This window comes from Drosophila takahashii, chromosome 3R (genome assembly GCF_030179915.1).
Source record: "Drosophila takahashii strain IR98-3 E-12201 chromosome 3R, DtakHiC1v2, whole genome shotgun sequence".
Lineage (NCBI taxonomy): Eukaryota > Metazoa > Arthropoda > Insecta > Diptera > Drosophilidae > Drosophila > Drosophila takahashii.
This window is the reverse complement of record NC_091681.1, coordinates 9,324,071-9,347,500: the sequence shown is the minus strand read 5'-3', so window position 1 is coordinate 9,347,500 and position 23,430 is coordinate 9,324,071. Positions and strand designations below refer to the sequence as shown.

Below are 23,430 nucleotides of genomic sequence, written 5' to 3'. Positions count from 1 at the left end.
TAGCAAATGTTGCATAAGTTTTTTAAGCAGACGCTCTGATCTGGCGCATTATATCCGGGTGGACTCGTTGCGAGCGGCAGCTGGGGCAAGGTGGCGTATACGCAATCTCCGAGGAGGATACACAAAGACGACATTGTTGCCCCTTGCCAACGCTGGCAGATGCATATTTTAACATATATTTTTAGTGGCCACACTCCCAACTCCACACTCCGTACTCCCGAGTTTCCAGAACCTCCTTTTGTTTGCCATTATTACAACATTTTGCTGGCTGCCTTTATGGACGCTTTTTGCTGTGCTCATTTAAATGGCGATGGGACTGCCGAACGGAGGATACGTTTGGCCAGCGGCAAGGCAAAGCCACCCAGATTCCGATCCTTGCTGACAACTTTTGTGCGTCCGCATTTGCAATTCAATGCCATAAGCTGGCAGGAAGTGCAGTCGCCATGAATATGCAGCGATATCCGCAAAGTGCAGCAACAATTGCCGGCGAAAAGTTTGATTCCTTTGTGGTTATTATTATTATAATCGTTGCGGTTATTATTTCTGTCGTGGAACGTAAATAGGCAATTAATCCCACCATAATTTACAATACATTTTATGTACGAACGAATAACCTTGTTATCGAAACAAACCGAAATCGTATAGGAACTTAAGTAGTTAACCTAAGCTATACACAAATATTTAAACATACTTTAACGTTGTGATCATTTCAAGAATTAGTTCTTAAGACACCCAGACATAACTTCGGTTAGTGTCCAGTCAAGTCAAGTCTCCGAAACTGAATTACCAGAATTTTAGGACAACGTACGAGTAAGAGCAATTTAATAAATAGCATTAAGTGTTCGGGAGGGCGACCGAAGGTGGTAAAATCAAAGAGTTACAATCATGCCATTAAAATCCTCAAAAGGCTAGCATCCATAAATATCCGCTTCACACCAGTATAATTGTACATCCTTAAAAAATGTATGTAATTGTAGTTAACTACAATTCATGGCTCTTCATTGAATCTGAAATCAAATCAAAGCAATAGAAATTCAAAAATATAAACCAATGATTTTGTTTATTAAAAAAATTAAAAACCAAATATTTTATTCATTTTTGTCGTTCAGGAGCCGTGATCAAGAAGCCTTAAGAACCAGAAGCAAATATTTCATAGTAAACCTTAGAGTAAACTAAGATTACAACTTGATTAAAGCGCACAAAAACGACGATTGTGTTTTTATGGCATACTCGAAATTATTAGACCCTAGGTTAAAGGTCAAAAGGACAATGGTCCGCGTAGCGTAGTGCAGTGATGCCAAAAAGACCTAACCGAAGTATTAGTTAGGCTCTACTATCCGCTGGGCATCGCTTGGCGATTAGTTATATTCTGCGCTGATCCACGAAACACATACATACCATACCGATCTCTTTCTTTACCTCAACAAAAGAACTCAAACTACTCAAAAGAAAAGCAATCAAGGCTGACTTTGTACATAGAGATTTCAAAGGAAGAACTTTGCGAAAATGCTATGGAAACCGACTTTTACAGCAATATAAGTAAGCTCTAACTGATATTCATGGTAAATAACTGGGCGCACTGCCACAAATTGGTTCCACTCCCAGTTGAGTGTTCGGCTAAGGTTCTAGAAATAGTTAATATAACAAATAAATTTGAAACAATTTTTTGAAATTATTTCAAGGTTAACCAAGGCAAATCGATAATAATACAAGAAGTTATAAACCATTATTGTTAAAAATAATATTAATTAAATATATATTTGGCGGCTTTGATAAAGGACATATACCGTTAAACATTATTGATAAATAGCAGCTTACATTGCTTACTTGTTAAACTGATCCAAACCGGGAATTTTCAACATTCGCACCGTCACCGAACTGATCCCAACTTGAGAAATGTGTTCATAACATGTCACTTTCTAAACTGAAACAACCCATTAAACTCCACGCAAGTAAGCAACTGGTAAGCCCTATAATAGACGTATTTATATGAAACATGCCTATATACACACATACCATATATAAATGTAACGATAATGGTACGAGTTTGGTTCTAGTTTTCGTCTTTAATTTTCAACTTTTACGGATTCGTCAAAATGGCTGTTAATTTTTGGGAAATAAAAAATGCTAACGCAAAACAGTTGAAGGGAACTAAGCCCAAGTAAATTAAACGCAACAAGAACAATTGTTGAATTATTTACATTTAAGCAACGCGTTGCCTGCGACAGTTTGAAAGATGAGAATAAAATAGTTGTAGCAAAATAACAATTAAAGTCTACAAATTAAAATATGTATTTACGAATCAAATGCTTCAGCCGCTTGTTGTTTGTTCAAACCATTCAAACGTAATTAATTTTAAGTAAAAGCCGCTACGTTTAGATAAGTATTACAGAAGTGCATAAGGCGCTCATGATCTGTTATTTTTTTTATAATTAAAGGTTTGACGCCAATGCAAAGTAGAAACAAATTGTTAATTGGACAGGAGCTAGCCACAGAGTAGCAGAAGCAACGCACCGAAACTACATGTTAAGCAATTGAATATAAAATGTCGGCCTGAACCGGATGCAAACAAATATCCGCGGACAAACCGTTAGTCAAGTAGAGAACATTTTTGGAAAATGCGCAAAAGACGCAAATAAAAACAAAATAAAGTGATATATAAAAGTAAAATTCGTTGTAAATTTAATTTAATGGGTACGGTAAAGTCTAAGCAGCCTATCAATACATTCGATACTATGATGAAAATATGCCTTCTAAAAGCATTAAGCCAGAATATTCGATTTGTACTGTATGGAATGTTTTTTTAATGTACATCTTTTTTATTAATTACTTAGCAACAATTGGATTTGGCAAATTTTAGCCTATTTTTTAAAAGTTATGTTCGTATTATTCTAAATATTTTTTCTCCGTTTTAGAGAAGATCGTCACGTTGAATTTCTTTTTTATAAAAGTAAAATTGAGCAAATATCACGAGATTTCTTAAAACTTTAACAGACAGAAAAAATATACGAGGTTGTAAAATAATTGACTCTATTTTGATTGAGAGCTGATTTATATAAGCCACTTCAGCGCCTTACCCAATTTAATTGCATCAGAAATTACTTGTCGTTATACGGCGATTTATTCAAGGCGAGCCAGGCGATTAGTCACAACCATTATCTCTGCAAGCAATTAGAAAACATTTCCATTTCTATTTTTGACATTTTTATTTTATCTCTTATCGCCTACGACTAAAAACAAACTTTCGCATTGGTTGGGCGGCTACATAGGTAGAAACAAACTAAGACAAACAATTTTGCATCGTAGGTCATCAACTTAGGCTAACGACTGTTTTTGGAGTACATCTTTATGTATATGTATAATTCCTAACGTAAAGTCTTAAAAACAAAAGGACATTTTGTTGTTGGTACTTTGCGACACGCAAGAGTTTAAAAGGTAAACGTAATACAAAACTTATCGAATCTAGAGTTGCCCTTAAATAAATCTTCGACTTGTCCAGGTCGAGGTCAGCGAATGAGGCATAGCCAGGTGAGGGTTAACCGATGGCGGTAGGGATGACTTACAAGCGAAATGCTAACTGATGACTGAACTTGGCGCTGTTATGTTCTCTGGTCTATCACTCATGCGGCTCGCTGGAGCTGCTGAAGGTGCGGCTGCGACTTAGGCGCCTGGCCCGCTCCGCCAGTGCCGCCTGCTCGATGCGCCCGTCCGACAGTTGATGGGGCAGGATGTTGTGCAGCTGGGTTTTCAGCTGTCTAGTCTGCGGACGCTGCTCTGGGTGGGCGGATAGCATCTGCTGCAGAAGTTCATACTGTTGCGGGTGGTTGACAGCGAAGTCCTTGGGGTACTGGCCGTCCCGAAGACTGCGCAGCGTCTTGATCCTTTCCATTTCGGTGCAGAAGTACACGTGAAGCTCGAAAAAGATCAGCCCCAGCGAGTAGATGTCAACCTTGTAGTCATAGTGCTGGCCAAGAAGCTGCTCCGGCGACATGTACAGGTGGGTGCCCACCTGCTGCGTATGACGGGCGCAGGACGGCAGTCCGCTCTGATCCCCGCACTTGGCCACCAGATTGGGAATATCCGCCATGTCGGTAACGAGACCAAAGTCTCCAATCTTAATCTGCCCATCTTGAGAAAAGAATATGTTGCTCGGTTTCAGGTCCCGATGAATAAGCCCCTTCAGATGCACATAGTCAACGGCATCAACGATTTGGTGAAAGATGTCAGCAATGTGGGCTGACCTGGCCTCCGATCGATTATCTCTTAACCAGTCCCGCAGACTTTCCTTGCGGCACAGCTGCATCTGTATGTAGAGGTACACTTTGCTGGGCTTGGCCAACGATCCGTTCTGAATCGTGGCACTTGGTGGCGTGACATGGCTCCCGTTATGGTTGTTATTGTGGTTCTGGGCCAGCGCCAGAGTAAGGGGCTTCCTCCGAGCCTTGTTATCGTCCTCCGCTTCATCACTCTCATTGCTCTTGGGGCGGACAGATTCGATTTGAAATGAGTTGGAAACCAGCTGATTCTGTGAGTAGTTAATGTTTTTTAGGTCGAACGAGGCCGAATGGATATCGATGGACACGGAGCTGCGATGGTGACGCCTAATTACGTTCTGTTCCGCTTCGTCCTCATCATCATCGTCATCATCGTCGTCGTCATCATCCTCCTCGCCTGCCCTTAAAGCGGCTGACTGCGACTCGCTGCGGAACTCAATAAGCGAATCCTCCTCCTCATCGTCGTCATACTCCTCTCTAATGTTCCTAAGCGATGACTCGCCATGTCCGTGAAAGTCATGGCTGCAGGCCGTGCTATTGGCTGCATCCGAGACCCAGGACAAGAGCTGCTGGTGTCGTTTCTTCTGCAATTGTTCCGCCAGCGAGGGCATTGTACTATCGTCCGGCGTCTCTATCTGAATAGACGTGGACAGCTCGTGAGCGAGAAGCTTCCTATCCTCCTCTTCCTGCCAGCCAGTTGGCGGAGTTTCGGTCCACGACTGAAAGATAAAGATGTATATTATACACGCTGGCTTTCGTCAAGTATTATAACTCACATGGAAGTAGCGCACGATATTGTGGTGCTCGCAGCTGGCCAATGTGCGAGCCTCACGCAGCACTCGCTGCCTTGAAGACTCCTTATTGGGCAGCGTTATGCGCTTTATAGCATACCGGTTCTCGTCCAGCTTATTCTTGGCTTCGAAAACCACTCCGAAACCGCCACGTCCGAGGCACTGCATCAACTCAAAGTCAGACTGGAAGCGCGAGGTGTAGTACTCTCCTGAATGCGTTGTGGATTCCGAAATGGTGCGCTGGTTTCCGCGACCGGACGGGAAGCTAAAACGGTTTCCGGGACGCTGCGTCGGAACCACGGGACCCAGTAGAGCTTGCGTGGATGCTTCGGTGGCCTCGATGGCCGTCTGCACTGGTACATGACGTTCAATGACGAGATACTCGCGCTCTACTCGCTGGTTTCGCTGTCCCATGAAAATATTGAGAATTACTGCCGAGGTAAAGGCGATGACCACGATCTCCTTCCACCAAAACCAAAGCGACAGTATCACCACCTTCACAGGAGCATCAATGTCGTCCAGACTAAAGCCCAGATCGTCATTAATGCTATTGTTGCCCGAATGCTCGGTTCCCTCTGATGTGGTATTGGTTGGAGGCGTTGGAGCTTTGATAGCGGGGAGACCGTTGGGAGTATTTTGAGTACCGCACTCCGACGGACCGTCCAGTTCACTCGTGGTGTAAAAGTAAAATCCATTGCCATTGACAAACTCCGAGGCATTTAATACGGATTGCGCTGCTACAGCGAAATTCTGGTCATCATAGGGCACTAGTTCTCCTCCCTGGGGTCCCGTTCCCTCAGCTATCATCTCGGGCTCCTCTTGATCTCTCCGGAAGATGACCAGAGAGTTGCTGCTGGCGGCTATCGGCTTCCATGGGATCTTGGGCATTAGACTGGTGTCGCCTGTGAGCTGCTGATAGGCCCTTGTCTGGTCCATAATCTCCTGGCGTAGACGAATGGACTCCTGAATATACAGCTGTTTATCGTACATGCCCAAGTAGATGGATGGAGGGCTCTGTGGCGCGTTGGGCAGCTCCTGGTCCTCCTGGTCCTGGTCCCACAGCCACTGGGCCGAGCTGAACAGATCAATAGGCTGCAGTTCGTCCTCGGCATTTGTATTCCAGGCACTGACAATCGGATGATCGAACTAGGAAGTAAATAAATATTAAATTAAATATTATTAAATATTAATATTAACTTACTTTATATTTCCATAGCATGGTCTGTGGGTCACTTTTGCTGAAGGCACAGATAATGCCCTCGGGCACCACCACCTTGATATTCACGTCCAGGACAGCAAGCTCCAGCTCATCGCGCGGCTGCTGTTGGCACTCGGAAGGTCGCACCAGATCCAACTCATGCTGACCCACGCTGAAGTTCCATCGCTCCATTCCGGTACGGGATTCGACAGCTCTCACTGTCTGTGTCTGGCGGCGCACCACGATAACATCGTCCAGGAGCGGATCATGGCCCACAACGTACCCAGCCTCGTCCCTGAGCTGGTCACCATCCTCCGGCTCATCCTCCTCATCGGGCTCCCTAATGGTGTCATCGATGGCCAGTCCATCCTCCGTGGAGTTCACACATCCACTCAGAGAGCATTCATACAGCAGCTGGCCTGTGCGAACGGAAACGCCGTAGGAGCGAGTCTCCTTGCCTCCCGAAATCACCAAATCGTCACTAAACTTGGCACTGGAGCTAAGTAGGTGCTCCGCTGTGATGGGAATCGGATCAATGGAGTCGCCGTCGAACTTGTAAATGCCGCCGCTTAGGGAGGGAATCATGCGCACAAACTGTCCATTGTTGGTCAACTCCAGGCGGTGGATGCTGGATGAGATCAGCGGTCCGGGTCCAGTCGGCACGCTCCAGCGCAGTTTTCCAGACTTGGCGATGTCCAGAGCGCTCAGCCGACCGTCCAGTGTTGTAATGTAAAGGAGTCTACGGATACAGAAAAATGGAAAAACTTAGCAACTGAAAAATAATCTGGCCCTTTCAAAGATTTTTTGGTTGAATATAATTGCCCCCCCAATATCTAAAAAGTTTTTAGAAGATAAGGTTTCGAAGTACAAACTGCACGCTCAAAAAGTAGTTTAACTTTCATAACTACATATGTAGAAGTATATGAACATTCAAAACTAACCGCTTTTGATTCGTAAAAATTTCAATTTTTAAAATAGAAATTGGAAGTTAAGATTTATTTTCGTTATTTATTATAAATATTGAAAATAACACTTATTAAACCATTTTTTGTATAAAAATCAAATAATTACTATTTATAATTTTTATTTCAAAAAACAAAATTGGTTTTTTGCATCGATGTACATAACCATTTGGTTAAAAATAATTGTTGAGGCAAAACCGTACCGTCTTCTTATAGATCTCATTTTGGATTGTGGCCTTTCTTGACCTGTCCCTGAATTTTATCAGTGTTTGCGATGAATTTCGTCACTGGGTGCAAGGTGCATCGTGCATAGTGCAAGGATAAAGGCAATCAGGAGAAAGGGTCACACTGGCCATCCCAGCTGACTGGGGAAAAGAGTGTGGGAGGGGACGAGTACAGCTGATTTCGCGCCAAGAAAAAAGTTGAGATACAACAAGTGTCAGTTGGCCCCTCTTCATTTCCCCTATCGGCATCTCTGTCCCGCCCCCTGAAGAGCCGAAAATGGCGCCCTCCAAACGAGGGGATAAAGCAAACGAGAGGAGAATGGTGAAATTCGATGAAAACCTTAGGCAAACGCAAAGAAAGCAAAACAATCGGGGAAACCAGTTCGGATTGGCGTGCATAAATAAACATATCTCGTCTGTCTCTCACAAACAAAAAAAGCAGTTAACAGTTTTTGCAAATGACTCACCGCATGCTTGATAAGCGTCCACTGATTACGGGCTTTAGAGCTGGTTAGGGTTCGAACCAAGTGGGATCATATTATTAGATCAGTCGGAAACTTTGTGTTGAGCAGTAGTTCTTTAGGTTCCCGCTTTAGATGGGTAAAATAGGCAATTCAAACTAAAAAGGTCGAGCTAAATGGGATCATATTATCAGATCCGTCGGAAATTTCGAGCTGAACACTCACTGTACCTAATTATAACACTGTTTTCGTTAACTCCCCGATCTAGCTGGATTAGTAGGCACTTTTCGAGTAGTTTAATCAAATATTAACAGCGTGAGCTCTCAATATTTGCCTAGCTGCTGGTGTTTCCTCACTTCGACTGCGTTATAGCGAATGTTCGAGAACACATAAACATAACAGAAGGGTCACACATAACGCACTCAGCTGCTTCTTCTTGATCCATTTGTTACAAGTAAAGACCGTCGCGATATTTTCGGTTGTACCCACCTACGTCCGATCCGGCGTTCCTCCTGATCCACGCAGTGCGTGAGGGCAGGGGGATGGGATGATCCGGCCGTCTGGAGTTCCGAGTCTGCGTTCAGGTGCCCTGCCCGCACCTGGACCGGATCTATGGCCGCCAAGCCCGCCATGGTGAGCGCTAGCAGCTGCAGGAAGCTCAGGTTACGGCGACGCTGCCTGACGATGCCATCCAGGTCGTCCTGCATGCCCATCGTACGCGCATATATACGTAATCCTCGTCTACGGCCGGTCGGGGGCTCGGGGAGCGGGAACGGAACGGGGAATGCAAGTCTTTAATTGGCTCGAACGGTGACGTGTTGACGACTCTCGCGGTCGGCGGGGTGAACAGCGGCGGCAGTGGCTCCCGGCAAGGTCGGCGCACATCTCCGCATCACTCTCGAACGCGCCCGCAGCAAGGAAAATGCAACTCGGCTATATAATTGCACTAATATCGGTCAATTTCAGCTTGTTTTCCTTCCGATTGGGCCGCAACACGCTGCTGATGTGCAGTGTGACCGCGCTTTGGCTGCCATTAAATAACAGGGATGACACCACATCTGACTTTATTTCGTCATTGATTCGAAAATACCGAGAAAATACCGCATTCTCAGGTGGGCGCTAAAGGTACAGTGAGCATTTGATAGTTGTGTCCGGTTTTTTATCCCCTTGCAACGCAGTGAAGTAGACGTTTCCGACCACATAAAATATATATATTCTTGATCAGCACCAACAGTCGAGTCTAGATAGCCATGCCCGTCTGTCTGTCTGGATGAACGCCGAGATCTCGGAAACTATGAAAGCTTGAAAGTTGGAAGCCACCATACAGATTCTTGGGGCTCCTTCGCAGCGCAAGTTTGTTTTATCCGAGTTCCACGCCCCCTTTAACGCCCACAATCGCCTTAAACGATTTTAACAGGTGTCTGGCGCCCGCATCTTTAAAGATTTTGGAAAAGTCCTATTCGGACCATTTGTTAAAAATTGAAAGTCTACGAAGGGAAATGGTCTTCCCTATGACTTTCCGCCCACCGTTTTTGATAATTCCGTGGTGGATGTGTAGACTAAAATCGGCGATCCCGATTGTTTTCCCATGAGCCTAAAAGCGATGCGCCTCCAGCATGCCCGCAAACTGAAGAAGGACCAGCGGTGTGTGGTCATCCTGCCCGTCGGCATACGCAACTACATGAACAAGCTCGCCTCGGAAAAGTGGATAGAGGCGCTTGGCTTCAAGAAGCCGGTCATCGAGGACGGTCACTGGTGGTGGAGTCTGTCCATCGATCAGCCTCAGCTCGCTACTCCTCCGGTCATCCTTAAGTCGAATGCCACATCGCATTAAGAAACATCGCATGGACCAGCTGCCCGATGTGGATCAGATTGATGGGTAGGCCAACCGAATTAACTTCTCAGCTCGATTTCTTATTCGTAATCTTTCGCTCTCCCAAATTAGTTCCATTCTGGGCGTTGTGAATCGGAAGACGCCCATCACGCAGATCGTAAGCATGAACCGCCAGCAGTCCGATCCCGCAATCAAGGCCATTAATAGGTGATCCAATTGAACGAAGCCGAGATCCTTGGCCTTCGTTCTTGAGGTTGATTCCAGTTTGCTTGTCCTGGGCAAGAGATCGGCCAATGGCACCACCAAGTAGCCACTAAAATTGAGATCCGTGTCCTAAAAAAGAAAGAACCACCTACCGACTATATCTACTCGCTTTTAGCTTACACCCGCATGCATTTTGCAATATTTTCAATAAAGCACTTAAATATACACGAATCCCGAAAATTGTATTATAATCTGCGGCTATTAACTTTATATATGTACCTTTAGCTCATGTTATCTATACTATGTAGATGGTCCCACTTCCTAATCAGTGACATATGTATATGTTGCAATCATTCTTATATATTTCAAACGCAAAAAAGTACAGCGCGAAATTCCAAAAATTTCTCTATCTTTGATTTAATCCAACGCCAATGTATATATAAATATATTTTTTTATATTCCTCGTATTTAATTGCTCAATTTGGTATAAAACTTCAAGATCCGTCTCGGTCTCAGCTCAGTTTAATTTCGCAGCCGAAGGTTGCACTTTCAACATAATGAAACCCGGGATTTTATTAATTTTTCTAACGATTTCGGTATTGGATCGGCTATCTCCTGGAGACGGTGCCAATTTGCCGCAGGAAAATTTAGAAACGAAGTGTAAAGGATATTGCTTTACCATCCTAAAGCCATTTCTCGATAATGCTGTTTTACCCAAATCAGCAGATGATGCCAACAATGAATTAAGTGGTCAAGTGACTGGAGGTAATAGTAAGGACCTGCAGAATCAGTTGGCGATTGCTGAACTTCAAATTAAATCCAAGGAAACTATTAGCACTTTGCAAGGCCAGTTGGCGAATGCCGAGTGCCAAGTAAAGCTCAAAGACCTGATAATTGTGAAAGATAAGGAAATACATGAAAAAACTGAACAAATAAAATGCAAAGAAGACCTTATAAAGTTAAAGGACAAGGAAATAGACGTTCAAAATGAACAAATAAAATATTATAATGAAAAAGTAAACAATATGACGGAAATTATAAGAAACTTACAGACTCAGTTAGCAAATGCTGAGGCTCAAATTAAAATCAACGATAAGGAAATCAATGACAAATGTGAACACCTTAAAAACAACGAAGATCAAATTAAGGAGCAAATTAATCAGATCAAGAACAAAGCCGAAGAAGTTATTACTAAAAGTAATGCAGTTAAGGACTTGAGTGCACAGATTTCGACCAAGGATAACCAGATCAATGGACTCAATAATCGGATTAAATCGGTATCTGAGGAACTTTTGAAGTATAATGGAACGGATGAGTGTCCCAAGAGCGGTCCAAGCGGCATTTACGTATTAAAAGTCCCCGGAAATGTTTTAATGGAAGTTCCCTGCAACTCCACTGGTTGGATTGTTGTTCTAAGGCGGCAGGACGGATCGGTAGACTTTGAACGCAGCTGGAAGGAATATAAGGAAGGCTTTGGCAACTTAACAGGAGAGTTTTTTATTGGTCTGGAAAAACTACACCAATTGACTAAGCGACAGCCCCACGAAGTCTACATCAAGATTGTGGATGTACATGGAGAGGTTCGGCACGCTCAGTACGACAACTTCAAGGTTAGCTACGAGGAAAATCATTATCATCTGGACTCGGTTGGAACATACTCTGGTACAGCAGGAGATTCCCTAAGCTACAGTTCGGGCAGATACTTTACCACAATTGATCGAGATAATGACGGCAATGGGAGTAACTGTGCTAAATCTTACTCTGGCGGAGGCTGGTGGTATAACAGTTGTAGTTACAGGTATACAACAGAAAAAAAAACTTTTTAAAAAATGTCTTACTTATAATTTTAATTTCAGTTATCTCACTGGAAAGTTCTATAAGGATGGAACTTCACCAAGTCAAACTGGAATAAATTGGTACCACTATCGCAACGACTACACGACCTCATTTACTTATGTTGAAATGATGATTAAGCCCAAACTATTATAAATTGTATAAGTATATCTGAAACCATCAGAAAACAACAAACAAACAATTACAATTACAATTACAAACATTACAATTTTTTTCAAAATTAATATAAATAAATAAATATTTCGGCATGCGGATAATAGTGGAGCTGATCTAATTCTGTACGGTGCGTCTTGTTTCAATCTTGAGGATTACGATCCCTGGCCACATCTAATATATCAAAAAAAAAGCATCTTCTTCACACAAATACATCTAAAAACTGCCGAAATTTGTTGTATTTAAACAAATCAAAACATCCTAATCCTAACCTGACAATAAATAAATAAAATAAATAATCCACATTCCAATCCATGAAAAAGTTTATGTCAAATTTTGTATATCATTCCATTTTCTCTTTTGTTGCGCTGCAATAAAAATAACCTGCCTACACAGGAAGCTTAAGAACCTGCCAGCTCTTTTGTTTTTGTAACAGATGAATAAATCTCCCAGAGAAAGATGAGCCTTGAGTTCTCTAAAGAGAGGTCGTCTTCATTGCGTTCCAATCAGCCCAAAAATATTATTCTCACTGCAAAAGTATTGACGCGTTGTAAATATTTTCGTTCGAAGAAAACTAGCTGACTGGTAAACCAACAGTTCTATTTTAATTCCTTTTCATGCATTTCAACGTTTTCTCGCCATTAATGTAAAGCCAAGTTGGGTTGTAATTAAATTTAAATTGTTTCATTTAATATAAAACGGATTTTTTTTACTCCTGCAGGTCAGTAACTTAAGTTGGGAATAAACTTAAATCCTCGATGGGTACAGCATCTGTAAAACGATGAAAGACATTTTAATAGACTGGAATTGTCGAGCAAATAGGGATTGAACTTACGATACGGATGCGGTGTCCCATAGCATGACCGGGCAGGTTCCTGTTGAAACGAGCACGGACGGCGCCGGTGTTGCCGTGGATGCGGGTGACCTTGCCCCAGACGGCGCGGACACGGGTCTTGCGCTCGGGGTGCTGTGGCACGCACTTCTTGGTCTCGGCCTTGTAGACATAGACGCAACGCTTGCCAACGTAGAAGGATCCGTGCTCCTTGCGGCGGGCGCCCTCAATCTGCAATGGACAAGGAGATGAGTTGTTAGCTTTAACAAAGATCCTTATAATTGTAGTAGATTTAGCGCCGTTAATATATATATACATAATATAATGTTAATATAAAAGTACGGTTTAACATCTACAATTTTCTAGTTTTAAAGTCAGCTTTTAGTTTAACACGCGGACTAGGAAACGGGTCTCAAAGTATTTGTTTAGGAATACTACTTTAAATACAATTTATAATTTACAGAATTTAATATTAATGTGTAGGGGATGAATTAAAATAGAATTTTACCTCTAATTATAGTAATCTTTTAAAAACATTAATAAAAAAAATACAATTTATAATTTAGATATTATAATTAATACTAATGTTGGGGAGATGAATTAAAATAGAATCCCACCTCTAATTACATTAATCTTTTAAAAACATTAATAAAAAAATAACTCCAACAACATCTCGGTCTGCTGATTACCGGGTCGAGTTCTTACCTTGAGGATAGCCTGGTTCTCGTGCTGGTTCCTCAGACCACGCTTGTAGCCGGTGAACACGGCCTTGGCGAAGAGGCGTCCGTGGCGCTTGTACTTCCTGGCGGAAACCTTGGACTCGGTGGCGGCGGGCTTCTCGGCCTTGGGGGCTTTGGCGGCCTTGGGAGCCTTCTGGGCCTTGGCGGCCTTGGGCGCAGCAGCGGTCTTGGCTTGTGTGTCGGCCATGGCTTAGCTGTGGATAAGAAGGGATATCCATTAGTATATGTACATCAATTAGTTTCGGCATTTGTGTTTGATATTTGAGGAGATGATGGTAAGTAAATATGGTGGCTTGAAGGCTTTTTCTAAAGTAGTTTTTACAGTATTTCAGACGAGTTAAATGTTTTTTAGAGGGCAGTAACTAACGAGATTAAAAAAAAAATTGTTTTCAATGCTTGTCCAAATATTGTTGAATACAAAAATTGCAATATTGAAATTGTCCAATTGGGCACTGTATGAAGATATGTATTGAACTGCCATAACATGTGTATATTGCAATCCCAGACGTATATGTCACCATCTGAGACCGGGCTCCTCCGAGAGATTGTCCTGCAGAAGCCACTCTGTCACAAACAATCACAAATTAAATCCGCCTGCCGAATTTGTGCACGTGGGCCAATGTTTGCAGGTTATTCAATGATTATTTGCGGGTTTCCCAAAGCGATGACTTGATTTGATTTGTCTGCGGGAACCCACCTTGTTGTTCGATGAATGAATTTACACCGCTAGAAATAAAAATTAAATATTATTAAAAGGAAAAATTTCGACATAAAAAAAACTTACTTCGCCGGAAACGAAAGCGAAAAGAAGGAAATAGTGTGGCCGCCGCAAGACGCAAACAAAACGCGTTCTGTTAAAACAACCGAGTGCTGTTACACAACAGTGTGCTGTTAAGGGCAAAATGTACAATTTAGTTGGCAACGCGATCAAAATGAATATCTGACTTGGGAACTGGCAACGCGGTTGCACGGAAATCTATTTATTACACAGGCCGACAAAATGTGACATGGGTCGGTGTCCAGGCCTGCCACCATTTTATTTCGATAAATTGAGGCTTTTCTAAGCATAAGTTGCCACTACGCCTATAGTCCATCAGCTCTGGTATTTGCGGTATCTTTAATTTAAGAAAATCACAAATTTTCTTCGTCTTTTGAGATATATCTTCAAGAGTGGTCAACCAATTTTGGTAATCTTTTCGGAATTAAATAGTTACATGTCTCTTTTATACGGTCGTTTTGGAAAATTCAATCTAACTGAACCACAAGAGAAGGTGGGCGCATTTAAAATTTTAAAGTCACAGCAAAGTTTAAAAATCTTCATTTGTGAACAGCGTTTAAAAATTAAATAAAAATATTTTCTTCTACAATGCATTTTTGATTCAAAGACACCTTATGTCCCTAATTTTTAGGACACTCATCAGGTTTTTGTGTATTGTTTTGGAATTTTTAAAATTGTTTTTCTTACTTCCTTCACAGTGACGATTCACAAACAGTGCCCAAACCTGTCACAACTTTAAATATCATAATTCTAAACGATCTAAGTAGTTTTGCTTTGAGTATAAGCACATGAGCGTAGCCTACTAATCTTTGGGGGCTGAAATGCTTGAAGTGTAATGCCCCTCCAGCTTTTAGCTTACGCCCATGTATAAATATTTTTAAAGCAAGGGTCACTTGTGCTCAAAAATAGTTATGAGTTACGTAAAATAGTGAAAGGTTTGGGCACTGTTTGTGAATCGTCACTGTGAAGGAAGTAAGAAAAACAATTTTAAAAATTCCAAAACAATTCACAAAAACCTGATGAGTGTCCTAAACAGTAAGGACACAAGGTGTCTTTGGATCAAAAATGCATTGTTGAAGAAAATATTTTTATTAAATTTTTAAACGCTGTTCACAAATGAAGATTTTTAAACTTTGCTGTGACTTTAAAATTTTGAATGCGCCCACCTCCTCTTGTGGTTGAGTTAAATTGAATTTTCCAAAACGACCGTATAAAACAGACATGTAACTATTTAATTCCGAAAAGATTTCCAAAATTGGTTGACCACTCTTGAAGATATATCCCAAAAGACGAAGAAAATTTGTGATTTTCTTAAATTAAAGATACCGCAAATACCAGAGCTGATGGACTATAGGCGTAGTGGCAACTTATGCTTAGAAAAGCCTCATTTATCGAAATAAAATGGTGGCAGGCCTGGACACCGACCCATGTCACATTTTGTCGGCCTGTGTTATTAACCTTCGGAAATTATGTCTCAGAAACACGTATAAATATTAACATTTTGCCCTTGTCAGGGTTATAAGATACAGATTTGTAAATAGCCAATTTCCGAAAATGAAAAAAACTGTTGGGTACAACAGTCTTAATTTAAAATAAAGCTCCGTTTAATTTAATGATTTATGTTTCACTTATTGTATACGTTTGATTGGAGTATCAGGAATGATTTCGGATATTTTAAGAATCTAACAGGACTATTTAAAGCGTCAATATTAAATTAATAGGTATTCTTAATTTTTAATTTTACAAAATTTCCAGATTTTAAAAAATCAAATTCTATTTTTAGGTAAATTATCTTATAAACTAGGTAGCACATTGCACATTTTATATGCTTAGTGAGTGCTTTTATTTTGTGTTTCTCTAATCTAACATTATTTTTTACAGAATATTTTTAGTTATATTTTTATATAGACCCTAATCAGACGTTCAATCCACTGCAACGGCAAAATCCTACTGCTCAGAAAGGACCGCACCGCAAACCCTTTTGTCATCTTGCCCAATAAAAAACAGCTTAGATTATACAAAACTCGTTGTTTTATAAACTGTAATTAATTAATTTTATTAGGAATATTAATTTTGAGGATATCGCATATAAAAACAGCGATTGCTGATACTAAGTTCTGAGTAGCTAGAAGATTTAAATATCTTAGATTACATTTTCAAATCCCTTTAAATGCTGGGCTGTTAGCATATTCTCCCTGAAATTCATCGTCAATCGAATATAGTTATCGGCTACTCGGCGCAAACGCGTAGTGTTTTTTTTCAGTGCCGAAAACAAAATCAAAATTTTCATAATGTTGATATTTTAGAGACTGCTACAAAATTGTTGTGCACATGTACCCCGCTGAAGCGAACCGAGCGTGAGAACCGATCGCCAGAAGAAGCCGCAGACAGTTGCATAAACCGCGCAGCCACCGCCGAAATCGAAGAGGAGGAGCTCCCCGGGATTCAGAGCGAACTTTGGATGCGCCGCGATGGGCTTGCTGGTGCAAGTGTTCAAGTGGGACCAGCGATGGTGTCTGCTGCAACGGGTGGACATCCTGCTGCGGCGGGGCATCAAGAAGCAGGCGGTGAATCCGACCAAGTGAGTGGGGTCCTGAATCCTCCCGAATATTGCATAACACATCTCTCATCTCGCCCACAGACTCGCTGAGGTGGGTCGCCTGGTGGAGGCCCGTGACGACCGGTACGAGACGGGGCAGCTCTTCCTGCACCGCATCTTCGGCTACCGCGGCGTCATCCTCTTCCCCTGGACAGCCCGCGTCTACGACCGGGATCTGCACAATCCCGGCAAGATCGGCGCCACGACGACGACGGCGACCGCCAATCCGACGCAGCAGCAGCGCACCAAAGAGGCTTCCCTGCGGGTGAAGGCCAACACCGCCGCTCCGACGACGGCCACAACCGCCCAGAGCGGCGATGCCCCCTCCGCGGCAGCCTACCAGCCAGACGCACCCGGCGAGGCGGAGGGCACCGCAAACGTGGGAACTGCCACGCAGGTGGATCCCAAAGAGGTCAAGGGCAAGGTGCAAACCTTCTACCAGGTGCTCATCGACACCCGCGACTGTCCGCACATCGTAAGTTGGGCTTTTCCCGCTCCCTCTAGTTAATTCTAGTTACTAACTGGCTAATTCTTACCTTGCAGCGCGCCCAAACCGAGGCAGTCACCTTCCTGGGCAACCAGGACTCCAACCGCAGCCTGTACGCCATCCCCGGGCTGGACTACGTGGCCCACGAGGACATCATGCCCTACAACTCCAGCGAGAAGAGTCCGCTGCAGCACGAGCTGTTCGACAAGTTCCTCACCCACGCACCGGAGGCGGATCCGCCGTTCGTGGGCCAGGACACGCTGAAGGCGTGGCAGGAGAAGAACCATCCCTGGCTGGACATGAGCGACGTGCACAAGGAGACCACGGAGAACGTGCGCATCACGGTCATCCCCTTCTACATGGGTTGCCGCGAGACGCCCGCTAGTTCGGTTTACTGGGTGCGTAGAGATGGCTTGGGAGTTTTTAATTCTTTATAATCGCCTTTTATTACAGTGGCGCTACTGCATCCGTCTGGAGAACCTGGGCGAACTGAGTGTGCAGCTGCGCGAGCGCCACTGGCGCATCTTCTCGCTGTCGGGAACCCTGGAGACGGTGCGCGGCCGGGGAGTTGTGGGCCAGGAGCCCATCCTCAGCCCCCGGCTGCCCGCCTTCCAGTACAGCAGCCATGTGAGCCTGCAGGCGCCCAGCGGCCATATGTGGGGAACCTTCCGGCTGGAGCGCGAGGATGGCTATTCGTTCGACTGCAAGATTCCGCCCTTTTCGCTGGAGAGCAAGCCGGACGACCTGGGACCACCCACGCCCACCGCCCACGAAAAGAAGCGCGACGATAGCGACTAGGAGGCAGTTGTTGAACCGTAGTTAAATGATTTTAAAACGCAACCTTCTCTGACAATGCATGCGTACATGTGTTTAGTGCAAATTACAATAATCAACCAGGACGCAGATCCCGTTCTCAGCCCAGTCGCACGTTCTTGGTCTCCAGCTGCACGGAGAAGTCGAAGGGCCGTCGGTTGTCGTGGGTGTCGAAGATGCTCTGCAGGGCGTCGAGAGCCGCTGTTTCGGTGGCTGTCTTTAGGTCCTCGCCGAATCCCTTGCCCAGCAGCTGGCGGTTTGCGTAGATGCCCACTTGGTAGGCGGCCAGAACAGTGTTCCTGCCGCAATCTCCCAGCAGGCGAGGCTCTGCTTCGCCCAGCTTCCGCTCCTGACAGATCCGCTCCAACAGCTGCAGCGGTTCCGGGGGTGTCCACACATCCAACAGGTCCTTTTGATTCAGCTGCGTGCAGATGAAGTCGCGGACAAAGAGGAACGCCCTCTCAATGCAGCTGGAACTCGCCAGGGCGCCGATCACCGCCTGCAGGGATTGGGCCAGACTCTCGGCCGAGGGCGGGTACTCCGTGGAGTGAATCAGATCCTTGGTGCCAAGGTGGGAGGACACGTGGGCCAGGGTCTCGGTGCTCAGCAGAAACTGGGCGATTGCCCGGAGTCCCTCCTCGGGGACCTTCGGCAACTGGTGCTGCAGGAAGGCCTCCACATAGGCGCGGGCAATGTGCCCACCCTTCTCGGCCAGATCGCTGTTATCGGCCATCTGCAGGTCCGCCTCCTCAATGCCCAGCTGCCGACGACGATCCTCCTCGCGCCGAGCGAACGATTTCTCTGTGAAGGCACGTTGCAGCTGGGACAGCTCAAAGGACTCGCCCAGCCGCTTGCCAAAGGCGAACAGCTCCGAGCGCTGGTTCCACTCGATGAAACCGGAACGGGCCTCCGGTTTCTGCGGCCCCAGTTTCTTCTGCCGGTGGGCGAGTTCACGTAACGTCGGCGAGACCCATCGCTTGATGTGGCGCCGTGTTTGCTCTGCCGGAAATCGGATTTACTGACTGGGATTGGGTGCGATCGCAGTACATACCTGTGCTGGAGGCTTCCAGGGGCTTGGCACGAGCCAGGAGACCGGCGGCACTGCGTAAAAAGGACATCTTTGGGGCAATCTTAAAAATAATTAACGAATATTTTTGTGCGCATGGAAATCAGTGCTGAGAAGCGACTGCAGTTTCTAGTTGCAGTGATGACAGGCTAACTATTGTTTTTATATGTATATTTTATTTCTTTCAATTTTAAATTGATTTTTTGAAAAATGTTTTTGCCAAATTATTCTCTTAGCATAAAATATAATCTTATTATTGGTCTATATTATCAAGTCCGCTTGGTTTTATTAATTTGTTTATACAACCATACACAATCAAAACATAGAAAAATCCCAAATTTTACACGAAATATAAATACATTACAAATAAAAAAAATGCACTCTTCACTCTTTAATAGATTGTACACGAGCCGGCCATATCTGCTAGTGCCCTAAACCAGAAAAAAACACATTTAATTAATTTTAGCTATTTTTATCATAGCTAGCTTTTTAGTAGCCAGAAGGTAGCATCTCTAAATTGCGTCGGCGGGGCTAGCGTGTTTTCCAACACTCCCGCGATAGACGCCATGTATGTATGTATGTTATATCTGTGTTTGTGTATGCGGCAGGAAAATTTGAGTTGCAGAATATTTACAAGGAATCCTGCAGAGAATTAGCGATCTGAAAGACCAAGGAAGCATTCAGACCCAACATGGCCCTGCAGACGTACGGGGACAAGCCGGTGGCCTTCCAGCTAGAGGAGGGCGGCGAGTACTACTACGTGGGCTCCGAGGTGGGCAACTACATGCGCCACTTCCGCGGAATCCTGTACAAAAAGTACCCGGGCATGACCCGCATCGTCCTGTCCAACGAGGAGCGCAAGCGGCTGGCCGAGTCCGGCCTAAGTTCCCACATCCTGGCCAGCTCCGTCTCGCTGCTCCGAGCCGTGGAGGTGGACGACATCATGGCCGGCAACGATGAAAAGTAAGTGGGGAGAATCAGTCTGCAGGGTATTACATTCACATGTGTACCTATAGTTTTATAATTTGTTATTATTCCTTGAGTCTTAACAACTTTTATCAATAATTAAAACATAATAGCGTTCAGATACATATATGTACAATGTACAACAAAATTAAGGTACTTACATATTTGTAACTTTTTATAGAGAGAATCTTATTGTCTTGGTTAAATACTAATAGTTTGTTTTGAATGCCTGTGTTGAATCTAATGTAATCTGGTTTCGAACATAATAATAGGGAAGTTCGTAATGTTTAAACTAAAAACCTGCACTATATAAGAATACACAAAGTTTTCAGTTTAAAAACATATCCTAATAGGTATGACCATCTATTTTTATACCCGTTACTTTTACACCTATGTTGTTATGAACGCGTAGAGCCTATTTCAAATTGTTAAAAAGGAGTAACGGGTATCCGACAGTCTTGCTTTAAAATGGTATTATCGGGGATGCCATAGAAATGTCATTGACAACTTGAACATTACCTACTACAGTTCTACAAATTTGATTGATCCAACTGGTTTTTAATTAGGAGGGTAAGGGCAAATTTTTGACAAGATATCAGGTTACTTGTTTAGGCTCGTAGTGCCGATTATATCAGCTAGCTATTGCAAAGTTAATCCCAATATAATTATGAAACTGCGTCCTAGGTACCGCGCCGTCTCCGTGAACACCTCCGACACGCCAGTTCCGCGGGAGAGCAAGTCGAAGAAGCAGCCGCAGTATGTGCCCACCATGCCCAACTCCAGCCACCTGGACGCAGTGCCCCAGGCCACGCCCATCAACCGCAATAGAGTGCACACGAAGAAGGTTCGCACATTCCCGATGTGTTTCGATGACACGGATCCCACGGCCAGCCTGGAGAATGCGGCGCAGAAGGAGTGCCTGGTGCCCATCCGACTGGACATGGAGCTGGAGGGCCAGAAGCTGCGCGACACCTTCACCTGGAACAAGAACGAGAGCATGATCACGCCTGAGCAGTTCGCGGAGGTTCTCTGCGACGACCTGGACCTCAATCCCCTGCCCTTTGTGCCGGCGATCGCGCAGGCCATCCGGCAGCAAATCGAGGCTTTTCCCAACGATCCGCCCATCCTCGAGGAGAGCTGCGACCAGCGGGTGATCGTCAAACTAAACATTCACGTGGGCAACACCTCGCTCGTCGACCAGGTCGAGTGGGACATGTCCGAGAAGAACAACAACCCGGAGGAGTTCGCCATAAAGCTGTGTGCGGAGTTGGGATTGGGCGGCGAGTTTGTCACGGCCATTGCCTACAGCATTCGGGGCCAGCTATCCTGGCATTGTCGCACGTATGCCTTCAGTGAGGCCCCGCTTTCAACAATAGACGTGCCGTTCCGGAATCCCAGCGACGCCGACGCGTGGGCCCCATTCCTAGAGACGCTTACCGACGCCGAGATGGAGAAGAAGATCCGCGACCAGGACCGCAACACGCGCAGGATGCGGCGACTAGCCAACACCACAACCGGCTGGTGATCTTCGTAATATGTCACTAAAGTAATCCTCCCAATAAGTACTATTATTCATCTCAAATAAATGTGTGTCTGTCAATTTTAAAGCTATCTGTCTGTCCCAATGAGTCAACGCTTCGAGTTAATGTAATTTTTAAAATAATCCCGAAATTAAGTTACAAACTAATCTGTTCTTACTGCTTACACTAAACACGAAACCTTACTTAACACTAACTCTCCGCCGAATCGGGTTTGTCCTGGTCCTGATCGCCGTCGTAGAACTCGTTCTTGGCATCGACCATCTTGTCTTCATCGGCCAGGGACATTCGGACGTCGGGGTCGGCCGCCTCGTCCCGGTTGTTGCGCAGCTCCTCCAAGTCCACGTCCGGCGGAGTCTGCACCATTTGGACGCTGGGCGAGTGCTGGCACATTTTAAGGTTTTCATAGACGTGCTTTACGATTAGCTCCAGATACTGCTTTGAGTTGGCGTTATCCTGGCGTGAGTTTATCTCCGGATGGAGAGTGAAGTCGGGGGCGAAGAAGTCGTAATACTCGGTGGCGGGGAGATCGTTTTCAATGTCCTGGTCCACCAGCAGCGAGGTCTCGTGCGTCCAGCAGCGGGCCACGTTCCGCAATGTGTAGCCACCGCCTCCTACCACCAGAGTGGGTACATTCAGCTCCTTCACAAACTTGACGCACTCCCCATGTCCCTTTGTGCTCAGCGAGAAGCAACCAAGGCGATCCCCAGCCAAAGAATCCGCACCACACTGCAAGACAATGGCCGTCGGCCGGTAGAAGTCCATAATGGCCGAGATGATGGGCTTGAACACCTGGAAGTAGCTCTGGTCATCAATGCCCTCCTTGAGCGGCACATTCACGCTGTAATATCGACCCGATTCCGCGCCAATCTCGTACATGTCTCCCGTGCCCGGGAAGAAGTAATTGCCGTACTTGTGGAACGAGGCCGTCATCACGCGATCCGTGAGGTAGAAGGCCTCCTGCACCCCATCGCCGTGGTGCACATCGATGTCGATGTACAGCACCCGCGGATGGTACTTCAGCAGTTCCAGGATGCCGATCACAATGTCGTTCACGTAGCAGAAGCCACTCGCCTCGAACTTCTTGGCATGATGCAGTCCGCCCGACCAGTTGATGCAGATGTCGCTGTGGTTGTGGTTCAGCTTCTGGGCTCCCTCCAGCGAGGCACCCGTGTACATGGCGCAGAAGTCGAAGAGGCCGTCGAACACGGGGCAGTCCTCGCCCACGCTGAAGTGCGCCAGGTACTTGGTGTATGCCACGGCTGAAAGGAGGTGAAAGTATAACGATTGCCACTGGATGGTGAAAGCCTTACAAAGCCTACTTACAATTGCACTGGATGTTCTGCGGAGTGACCTGCTGCAGATAGGCAATGTACTCGTCGCTGTGGAAGCGCAGCATGTCCTGGGCACTCGCCCTGCAAGGAAACACAGGTCAAAAGGGTACAAAGAACACTCCTCCTCCCACTTACTTGTACGGCCTGTAGATCTTCATCTTCTTGTGCAGCCCGTAGTTCATCACCAGGCTGTGGGTGACCGCCAGGCGCTGCGGCTTCATCGGATGCCCAGCTCCGTAGTGGAAGTTGCCCACGTCCGCGTTGTAGAAGTACGATACCCGTCGGTCCGACATTGCAGCGCAGTCCCTCAATCGGATCTGGT

The 23,430-nt window shown here is 45.0% G+C and overlaps 9 protein-coding genes across 11 annotated transcripts in view; 5 read left to right on the top strand and 4 right to left on the bottom strand.

Moving 5' to 3' along the window:
• Positions 1 to 2,671, top strand: part of LOC108066130 (ras-like protein family member 10B) — a 19,996-nt gene extending 17,325 nt beyond the window's left edge. The window contains 1 exon segment of the mRNA XM_017154517.3: positions 1 to 2,671. This exon segment is cut by the window's left edge and continues 160 nt beyond it. Coding sequence (XP_017010006.2) covers positions 1 to 3 — 3 coding nt within the window. The 3' untranslated portion in view covers positions 4 to 2,671.
• Positions 2,672 to 3,187: 516 nt separating this feature from the next.
• On the bottom strand, positions 3,188 to 8,932 carry PEK (pancreatic eIF-2alpha kinase). Of its 2 annotated transcripts, none has more exons than XM_017154490.3 (4): positions 8,400 to 8,932; positions 6,267 to 7,002; positions 5,051 to 6,211; positions 3,188 to 4,993 (listed from the first exon to the last, which is right to left on the bottom strand). In XM_017154490.3, exons 1-4 carry the CDS (start codon positions 8,621 to 8,623, stop codon positions 3,617 to 3,619), a joined length of 3,498 nt encoding a protein of 1,165 aa, XP_017009979.2. In that variant the 5' UTR covers positions 8,624 to 8,932; the 3' UTR covers positions 3,188 to 3,616. The 2 variants fall into 2 exon arrangements, with proteins under 2 accessions (XP_017009979.2, XP_070073823.1); XM_070217722.1 differs by lacking the exon at positions 8,400 to 8,932 and adding an exon at positions 7,917 to 8,053.
• On the top strand, positions 8,405 to 10,200 carry LOC138913625 (cystathionine beta-synthase-like). 2 transcript variants are annotated; one of them, XM_070217723.1, is made up of 3 exons: positions 8,451 to 8,543; positions 9,328 to 9,789; positions 9,856 to 10,200. In XM_070217723.1, the coding sequence occupies exon 2, from the start codon at positions 9,499 to 9,501 to the stop codon at positions 9,742 to 9,744; it is 246 nt and encodes an 81-aa protein (XP_070073824.1). In that variant the 5' UTR covers positions 8,451 to 8,543; positions 9,328 to 9,498; the 3' UTR covers positions 9,745 to 9,789; positions 9,856 to 10,200. The 2 variants fall into 2 exon arrangements, 1 of the variants encoding a protein (XP_070073824.1); XR_011419432.1 differs by lacking the exons at positions 9,328 to 9,789; positions 9,856 to 10,200 and adding an exon at positions 8,877 to 9,097 and having other exon boundaries at positions 8,405 to 8,543.
• Positions 10,201 to 10,480: 280 nt separating this feature from the next.
• On the top strand, positions 10,481 to 11,970 carry LOC108066138 (angiopoietin-related protein 7-like). The gene is made up of 2 exons (XM_017154525.3): positions 10,481 to 11,746; positions 11,805 to 11,970. Exons 1-2 carry the CDS (start codon positions 10,506 to 10,508, stop codon positions 11,935 to 11,937), a joined length of 1,374 nt encoding a protein of 457 aa, XP_017010014.3. The 5' UTR covers positions 10,481 to 10,505; the 3' UTR covers positions 11,938 to 11,970.
• Positions 11,971 to 12,623: 653 nt separating this feature from the next.
• On the bottom strand, positions 12,624 to 14,367 carry RpL35A (ribosomal protein L35A). The gene is made up of 5 exons (XM_017154526.2): positions 14,312 to 14,367; positions 14,225 to 14,253; positions 13,493 to 13,721; positions 12,791 to 13,018; positions 12,624 to 12,726 (listed from the first exon to the last, which is right to left on the bottom strand). Exons 3-5 carry the CDS (start codon positions 13,712 to 13,714, stop codon positions 12,703 to 12,705), a joined length of 474 nt encoding a protein of 157 aa, XP_017010015.1. The 5' UTR covers positions 13,715 to 13,721; positions 14,225 to 14,253; positions 14,312 to 14,367; the 3' UTR covers positions 12,624 to 12,702.
• Positions 14,368 to 16,543: 2,176 nt separating this feature from the next.
• On the top strand, positions 16,544 to 18,312 carry POLDIP2 (DNA polymerase delta interacting protein 2). The gene is made up of 4 exons (XM_017154519.3): positions 16,544 to 16,886; positions 16,947 to 17,379; positions 17,448 to 17,789; positions 17,845 to 18,312. The coding sequence occupies exons 1-4, from the start codon at positions 16,777 to 16,779 to the stop codon at positions 18,187 to 18,189; spliced, it is 1,230 nt and encodes a 409-aa protein (XP_017010008.2). The 5' UTR covers positions 16,544 to 16,776; the 3' UTR covers positions 18,190 to 18,312.
• On the bottom strand, positions 18,234 to 19,422 carry mRpL44 (mitochondrial ribosomal protein L44). Its single transcript, XM_017154520.3, has 2 exons — positions 19,256 to 19,422; positions 18,234 to 19,203 (listed from the first exon to the last, which is right to left on the bottom strand). Exons 1-2 carry the CDS (start codon positions 19,320 to 19,322, stop codon positions 18,305 to 18,307), a joined length of 966 nt encoding a protein of 321 aa, XP_017010009.2. The 5' UTR covers positions 19,323 to 19,422; the 3' UTR covers positions 18,234 to 18,304.
• A 417-nt stretch (positions 19,423 to 19,839) lies between these two features.
• Positions 19,840 to 21,843, top strand: Snr1 (SWI/SNF related, matrix associated, actin dependent regulator of chromatin, subfamily b, member 1). The gene is made up of 2 exons (XM_017154507.3): positions 19,840 to 20,233; positions 20,921 to 21,843. The coding sequence occupies exons 1-2, from the start codon at positions 19,962 to 19,964 to the stop codon at positions 21,759 to 21,761; spliced, it is 1,113 nt and encodes a 370-aa protein (XP_017009996.1). The 5' UTR covers positions 19,840 to 19,961; the 3' UTR covers positions 21,762 to 21,843.
• Positions 21,844 to 21,878: 35 nt separating this feature from the next.
• Positions 21,879 to 23,401, bottom strand: HDAC3 (histone deacetylase 3). Its single transcript, XM_017154505.2, has 3 exons — positions 23,244 to 23,401; positions 23,101 to 23,189; positions 21,879 to 23,036 (listed from the first exon to the last, which is right to left on the bottom strand). Exons 1-3 carry the CDS (start codon positions 23,399 to 23,401, stop codon positions 21,967 to 21,969), a joined length of 1,317 nt encoding a protein of 438 aa, XP_017009994.1. The 3' UTR covers positions 21,879 to 21,966.
• Between the last annotated feature and the right edge of the window lie 29 nt (positions 23,402 to 23,430).